The sequence below is a fragment of the Aethalodelphis obliquidens genome, unplaced genomic scaffold (genome assembly GCF_003676395.1).
Source record: "Aethalodelphis obliquidens isolate GAN/ISIS:26980383/991018 unplaced genomic scaffold, ASM367639v1 scaffold14, whole genome shotgun sequence".
NCBI classification, from domain to species: Eukaryota; Metazoa; Chordata; class Mammalia; order Artiodactyla; family Delphinidae; genus Aethalodelphis; species Aethalodelphis obliquidens.
In genome coordinates this window covers 15,189,834-15,197,706 of record NW_020837958.1, presented here as the reverse complement: position 1 = coordinate 15,197,706, position 7,873 = coordinate 15,189,834, and the positions used below count along the sequence as shown (strand labels likewise).

The following is a 7,873-nucleotide window of genomic DNA, read 5'->3' as shown; positions in this document are numbered from 1 at the left end:
CACTCTAGAGCCCGTGAGCCACAACTACTGAGCCCGCGTGCCACAGCTACTGAAGACCGCACGCCTAGAGCCCATGCTCCACAACAAGAGAAGCCACTACAATGAGAAGCTTGCGCACCGCAACAAAGAGTAGCCCCCGCTCGCTGCAACTGGAGAAAGCCCACGTGCAGCAATGAAGACCCAACACAGCCAAAAATAAATTTTTAAAACTTAAAAAAATACGTAGGAATTATGACCAAAGAAAAAATAATAAAATGAGGCTGAACTTTAAATTTAGACTTTTAATGAGAGGTAGGGAAAACTAAAATGATGTACCAATATGCTAGCATGTCAATCTTTTGTTAAGATATAACTGATGCTGACTAGTCTTTAAATGGGATAAAGTTGAGGACATATCTATAGTATAAAATACCAATTCTCCTAATAAAGCAGGGAATAACTATGTCAGGTGGGTTTTTTGTGGTGTGTATTTTGCTTTGTTGCATAGGCAAGAAAGGAAGGCAGGTCTCTACAATGAAGTGAAAGAGAAGATACTTCATAATTCAGGGGTGAGGAAGTTTTTAGAAACAAACTACTGAAAGTGTGGTGAGACCATAGTTGACAAAAACTGTGTGTACTACGTGATTTGCAACCTTTATTTTGCACTTCATGGAATAACATGATTATTTGGCAACAAAACTAACACCTCTCCTTCAGGGGAAGGCAGAACTGCCTAGTTATATTCATGGTCCTAGAAGAAGTGGCCTTCTAATAGAATGTTAATTTCGTGGAAAATCTAGTAAAACCACAGTTTACCTCAAACTTCATCAGCACAAAGTTTAAGAAAAATTGGTCATGTTTATGGCAAGCATCGTCAAAGTTTTAAACTACAGGTCTGGTGCTACCCTGAATGCCTTAGACAACCCTCTTATATCACTAGAACTGTCAATCATCATTTGCTGCTTGCCCTCATTCACTAATTCATGATGTCCTCTTGGAAAGCCATCCCCACTTAAAACACCTGATGCCTAGGTGACTAAGGGCTTCCCCACCACTCTAGTTGAGTAGCCCAGGGCTAAGAACTGATCCAAGGACAGCCTACCTGGAGGCTAATGAGACTGTGCACAAAAATCAGCTTGGCCAATCAAATTCTGTATAGAAACGTCTAAATTTTGAAGGAGGAACGACTGAAAAATAAAGAAGCTAGTCTGTAGTGTAGAGAGGAGTGAAGCCAACTGCAGCAAGGAGTAGAGATGTGATGAAAGAGATCCTGTGTGTCCTGGGGAGATGATAGAGTAGTAATAATCTAGAGCAGCAGCCAGCTTGTTTCTTCCAAACCCTAGGTAGCCCGTCAGTGAAATCCCTTTACCTTGAGGTAATTTGAATTTCCAGTTCTTGTAGCCAAAAAGCAAACTGGAACATGTGCCAATGTTTTTAAGATTTAAAGGAAACAATTCAAAATATATCAAAAGATTACAAGTGAGCCATCCAAGTCAAATCAGTGGTTTTGGTGGTGTTGCAGCATCTTCTCCACATGTGAAAATCGTTTATACTCATCCTTCAAGGAAGGTAGGGGGACTCTCACTGGGGGCATGGAGGTGGGGGTAGATCTCTCTAGGAAGGTAGTTTTAGCCTGGCTGCCTCTTAGAATCACCTGGGAAGCTTAAAAATTCTTGCCTGGCATCACCACTCACCCCACCCCCTGAGCTTCAGATGATAGCTTTAGAACCACTGCTCCCCAGGAGATTCTGAGGTGGAGTCAGGGTTGAGAACCACTCATCTAGAGACTATGGTATATTCTCACTCAGAAGTGAGAACTGAATGTTTTCTGCCTAAACCTCAGTTCCAGTTAACTGAGTGTCTTAACGTTTTTCCCCCCTCTAAAGTGAATCCTCATCTGAGAACTGTGTGTGTTTAAGGGAAAAATTCTTACTTTAATGTGTTAGTTAGTGAATGGTTTGAGGTTGCTGGATTGCCATCAGTCTTCAATACTTTAGGAGTAACTTTCCACGTGTGATCAATTTAGATGTAGCGTTTTAAAAAAATAAATTTATTAATTTATTATTGGCTGCATTGGGTCTTTGTTTCTTCGCCCCTTGGAGGAAGGGGGTGCTGGGGGGACTACTTTACATTGCGGTTGTGCGAGCTTCTCGTTGCGGTGGCTTCTCTTGCTTCGGCGTACGGGCTCTAGGCGCGCGAGCATTCAGAAGTTGTGACTCCCGGGCTCTAGAGCGTAGGGTCAGTAGTTGTGGCACGCAGGTTTAATTGCTCCCCAGCATGTGAGATCTTCCCCAACCAGGGAGTGAACCCGTGTCCGCTGCATTGGCAGGCGGATTCTTAACCACTGCGCCACCAGGGAAGCTCCAGGTGTAGTGTTTGAAAGCACTAATTCCACTCCATCTTGTTTTGTTCTAGTTACTTAAATTTAGCAGGTTTTATAGGCTGCAGGTAAGAGACTTGATTGTTACCTTCATTTTAAGGCATATATGTTTGATGCTCAGTCTTAAAGCATTTTACTAACGAACAGTTAAGAGCCACGTAGCTTTTACTTTTTAAGATTAGGCCCCAAAACTATTTCTATTCGTTTAGCTTACTATCTTACTACTACAGGCTGAGAAAAGCATGGTTTTCTAGTTATTCAGCGCCGCGATAGCCACGGCCCGGGTATCTGGGACAAAAGGAAAGGAGGCTCCAGAACAAGCTTGTCTTAACATGGGATGTTTCCTTTCTAGAACGCAGACGGCACATAAAATGCTGAGTGCTCACTGTGTTTCTCAACTATCTAAACCGAGCTGAACCCTCATGGGACGTGTTTGCCCCCTCACCTTCCATCTTTTCAGGGCTAAAGTCTCGCTCTTCCTGTCGACAAAGTGTAGCAGCCACTTAGATAAAAGAGATGACCCAAACCAAACCGAATCTGTGCCATTAAAATGAGACTTGGCTATCAAGGTGGTGGGCGTGCCTTTTTTCTAACAGCCAAAATGAGGGGAGGGGAATGAACTATACGCTGCTACAAAACGTGATGTAATATTTAAATTTGAAAACCAGGGCGGGGAAAGCTTTGCAGCTAAACTGCCAACCCTTTTCCGTTATTTGACTGGCTCCGCGACCCCCCTCCCGCCGCCCGCCTTTCCGTACGGAAACATGGCGCCGCCCTCTGTGGCGTGGGGGTGCCTCCCGGCTCCGAGTCACTGCCCACTGGGCTCTCTCCGCCGGCATCCGGCCGCGCCTCCCGCCTTTCCGTACGGAAACATGGCGTCGCCCTGCATGGGACCGGCGCCTCCGGGCTAAGAGCTCTCTCCCGCTGTCCGACGCTGAGGAGCTGCGGCGCTGGCCGCTGCCCACCCGAGCCGGTCGAGGAGGACTGCTCGCAGCGCAGTGAGGGGTGCGGCCTCGGAGGGGCAGAGGCTGAACCGCCCTGCCCGACGCGCATCCTCCCCGCCTCCGCCGCGGCGCCAGCCCCCGTCAGATTCCCGGCCGAGCGGCAGGAGAGAGGACGCCGACTCCGCTGCAGGTGAGGGAAGCGGAGGCTGGCAGCACTGCGGGGCCCGCACGGGAGGAACAAGGTCGAGATTACAGGCATTTCTTCGCCTTTTTCCGTCGGTCAGTTCCCGGCGATGTCGGGTGGAGGCGAGGAAAAGGCAGAGAAGGCGGGAGGGTTGAGTCTTAGCGCGGCCTTTGTCCCACCCCTCGAGGCCGTCCTCCAGGCGCGCCCCGCTTCCTTTGCTTGCTCCCGGCCCGGCCACTCCCTCGCCGGCCCAAACAGTTGTTTACAACGGAATCCGGACGCTGGGTGTGAGTGGTGCTGAGTGCTAGGGGATGTGATTCTCGCCGGCGCTGGACAGAGCTCTTTTGCTGAAAGACCCTTTCTCCTGGGGGAGTCTCTTGTGAGCAGCTTGGGCTCGGCTTGCGGCTCAGATAGACGGTCTTCACGGCAAGTGCGAGGGTCTTCTATCCCTCGGTTCCCTTTTTAGGCATAGCAGGAGTTGGGGCTTGTTGAGTGAATGAGCACGTTGTACGCAGTTAAATGGTTCCTCGCTGCATCCTGTAGTCCTCTAATTATAGTTGCCATTTGTGGGAAGCCTGTTGTGCACCAGCTGTCGTTATGTACGCTTTGTCGTTTACACGTCCCCCAAACCCAAGAGGCAGGTAGCTGCATTTTACAGTTGAGGAAATTGAAATTAACACAGCTAGTAAAGAGCCAGAATTGGAACCCAGCTATGTCTGAGACCAACGCCCATGTGTCCCGTATAAACTGACATTAAAGAGATGACACAGCTATCAACAAATACTTAGTGGGTATCTGTTTGAAGGACATACTTATATGTGTGGAGCATACGTAGGGAATGTGGTTGGTCTGGCCCTTAAGAAGTTAAAAATCTAGTTGAAGAGTTTTTTAAAAAATAAGAACTTGTAATTTTACCATCTGACCCCAACCCATCTCTCCTTCTTCATCACCTGCTGCTTGTTCGTCTACTTATTTTCTTCTGCTTTCGCATGTGCCCTTTGAGTGAAATGCTGCCCTTTGTGTGAAAGGCCCCTCTTTTCACCTCCAGATAGTTTTTTGGTTTTTTTTTTTTTTTTGGCCGCACAGCCTGGCTTGCCAGATATTAGTTCCCCGACCAGGGATCGAACCCGTCTCCCCTGCAGTGGAAGTGCTGAGTCCTAACCACTGGACCGCCAGGGAATTCTCTCCAGATTGTGTTTAATTGGGTGAAATCCTACTCTTTTCAAAAAGACAAGCTCAAATGTCACCTTTTCTGGTAAGGTTATCTCAGCCTCCTTCCAGGCAGAATTAGTTTCTCCCTCTGCTGTATTCCCCTAGTGATGTCATAATGCCATTAACGCTTAAGTTTCACTATATTTCCTTGTAAGACTGTCTCTCTCCCTCTCTAGACCATGCCTTTTCATCGTTGTATTCCTATTTAAATCAGGATATTTTGAATTGGATTTAAGGCAATGATGAATGCCAGATGTCTAATAGCCATCCCTACAGGAGTTCAGAGAAAGGTGCAAACATTGGTGAGGTTGGGAAGTGACCTGGGAGGAGATAGGCGTTGAGCCGAATTTTACAAGGATGGGTTAGTTTACTAAACTTAGTATTAAAGACCTGGAAATCCTGATTTTCCTCCTTATTGCACAGAATGTGTTACTTCATCCTTCTGAGCTAATTCCCAGCATATGAAGAGGATAAAATTAGAAGTGTTTTTGTTGGTCCTTTCTCATAGAATATGCTGGTAATGTTATCTTTTGGGTCTTGGAGCATTTCTAGAGCCAGACAGGATTTAGGACAGAGGAGATGGGTGTCTGGAGTGGGTTGCTGGAAGGTAAACGGGAACTACATTAAAGCAACCTTCATGTTAATAATACAAGCCTGAAAATGTCAATTCCAATAGCTTCATTCTATTTAATGGGGTATCTGATGTTCAGATAATTATATCAAGTGATTCTTCTTTTCTAATGCACAGAAGAGAGTCTGCCAAACCTCCTGAAAATAGTCATTTCTTTTGATCCCTGGATTAACATCCAGGTATGTAATAAAGTCTGATTAGTGCTTATGAAAATGTTTTGTGATCTCCAAGTGCTGATAGTACAAATGCTAATATTTTCAGTATTATAAATGCAGAAAATGTTGTGTCTTTCTTTGCCCTTACTTAGAAACACATTAAGAATAGAGAATTCTAGGGAAAAAAAAACTTGACAAAAACCATTTATAGTAATTCAGAGGTTACTATTCCAGGCCTCTATTAACCAGGCCCAAACCAGCGTGTTAAGTGTTACTCCTCTTCTAATCAGCAACTAAGACAATTAAAATCCCTCCCAACCACATACATTATGGTTGTCTGCAACTTCCTACTTTACTCACCATCTTTTCCTGCTGACTGGCAAGGAGTTAACAAAAATAATTTGCCCCACACATTTTTCCTAAATGCTCCATGAGATTCTGCCTTCTGTTTGTCATCCCCAGGTGTCTTATCCACATAAGAGGATCAGGGAACCAACTCCTCAGCCTAGTGTATGTTTACTTCGAAGCCCAATGAAAAGCATTATTTCCAGAGTTTTCCTATCACTTCTCAGGACTGAAAGTAAAGAATTTAAGAATTGAATCACTCTTTGATTAAAATAGAAGCAGGGGGCTTCCCTGGTGGCGCAGTGGCTGAGAGCCCGCCTGCCGATGCAGGGGACACGGGTTCGTGCCCCCGTCCGGGAAGATCCCACATGCCACAGAGCGGCTGGGCCCGTGAGCCATGGCCGCTGAGCCTGCGCGTCCGGAGCCTGTGCTCCGCAACGGGAGAGGCCACAACAGTGAGAGGCCCGCGTACTGCAAAAAAAAAAAAAAAAAAAAAAAAAAAAAAAAAAAAAAAAAAAAAAAGAATATCTATATATCTATATAAAAATAGGAGCAGGCAGTTTATAGTGTTACCTCCCAACAGTTTAAGGTCCTGTGTTCTCATGACATGGTACTCAGATTGGGACAGAAGTATTCGAACTTGTTACTCTCTGAAGTACAGGTCCATAAATTTGATAGTTACAAGTGTCATTTTACAGGTGGTCTGTTTAATCATTGAAGTAGAATATTATAGCTGGATAAGACTTTAGCAAGCCCATTGATTTCTACAGATGAGAAATCTGAAAGCCAAAGAAGTTAAATCATTTGCCCAGAGTCACACTGCTAGTTAGTGTCAGAGCAAGAACATTTTGGTTTTCTTTTTCCCCCTAGGAAAGTGAATGAACTTAATTGAGAATGTCTGAAAACCTTGACAAGTCCAATATAAACGAAGAAGGAAAATCAAAATCAAATGATTCTGAGCAAGGCCTTGAAGATGCTGTGGAAAGTTCTGATGAAGCTTTACAGAAAATAAAGTCGGGCTCTCATAGCACCCAAAGAGTGCAAAGACCTCACTGTAAGCACATTTGACTTTGATTAGAAGCAATATCTTTATTGTTTTCAGATGATATTTTTATTATGCTTCCTTGTGCATGTGGCCTTGAACTAGGTTCTAATAATATGATAACATTGCCAATAATTAGCATTTTAGCATTAGCAACTGACAGCCTAGTCACTTTTGGGTTTTCAACTGCATGAGAAATTACAATTTTAGAATAATGTCCAGAATATTCCTGTTTTCCTCCAGCCTCAGTGACATTCCAGTTTGTCTGAAATGCTCTGAGAAATAGGAAGGTGGAGTGCAAATAGCAGCTTTAATTAAAAGAGTGTTTGAAAAGCCCAAGACAGGTCCCAGCCAGGACTGTGCTTGTGGAGGTTGAAAAAAAAAGTTTTTGACTGTGAGTGAGTTCACCACACCCTAACTTCACTGCCTGGGGGCTTAGTTCCCACAAGGCTGAGGGGATTCACTTTGCTAACTGTGTGTGGTGAAGTCATTTCAGATCCCTGGCAGGGAGCAGGCTTCATAGATGAAAGGGTGGCAGTTTCCGCATGCATTCCCAGCAGTTGCTCCAACTCATGTCTTTTATTAAGAACACTCGAGGTTTTTGAAGTGAGTGCAAAAATGAAAGTTTTAAGAGGGGGTGTCATAGTCTAAGAATGTTAGTGTTGATGTTATCTCTTTAAAGTATAGATGATCAGTAATCCTTCATATTTGGAAGAAGTACAAACATTTTGGGGTTTAAGGTGTGTTTCTTTTAAAATGATAAAAGCCCCTCCCAGGTAATTTATTAGTCAACAGAGTATTCTTATAGCAAACATTGGTGGACCCCATTTTATTGTGGTTTATTATCACATAGATTTTGATAAATATACTGCTAGGTCAAATTGTGTTCAGGGAAGGAAACATGCTGTTAATAACAGCCTATCATGCATGTTAGGCCTTGTCTCCAATATGTATAGTTAGAAACCATCAGTTTTCTCATTTTTAAAATGAGGAAAATACAT

At 44.3% G+C, this 7,873-nt stretch overlaps 1 protein-coding gene across 11 annotated transcripts in view; it reads left to right on the top strand.

The window, feature by feature from the left end:
- Positions 1-3,164: 3,164 nt before the first annotated feature.
- TCP11L1 (t-complex 11 like 1) overlaps positions 3,165-7,873 on the top strand; it is a 33,829-nt gene continuing 29,120 nt past the window's right edge. Inside the window, exons 1-2 of one of the 11 annotated variants that reach the window (XM_027115086.1) lie at positions 3,165-3,493; positions 6,701-6,884. In XM_027115086.1, coding sequence (XP_026970887.1) covers positions 6,725-6,884 — 160 coding nt within the window. In that variant the 5' untranslated portion in view covers positions 3,165-3,493; positions 6,701-6,724. The other 10 variants (XM_027115085.1, XM_027115088.1, XM_027115079.1 and 7 more) reach the window with 10 other exon arrangements.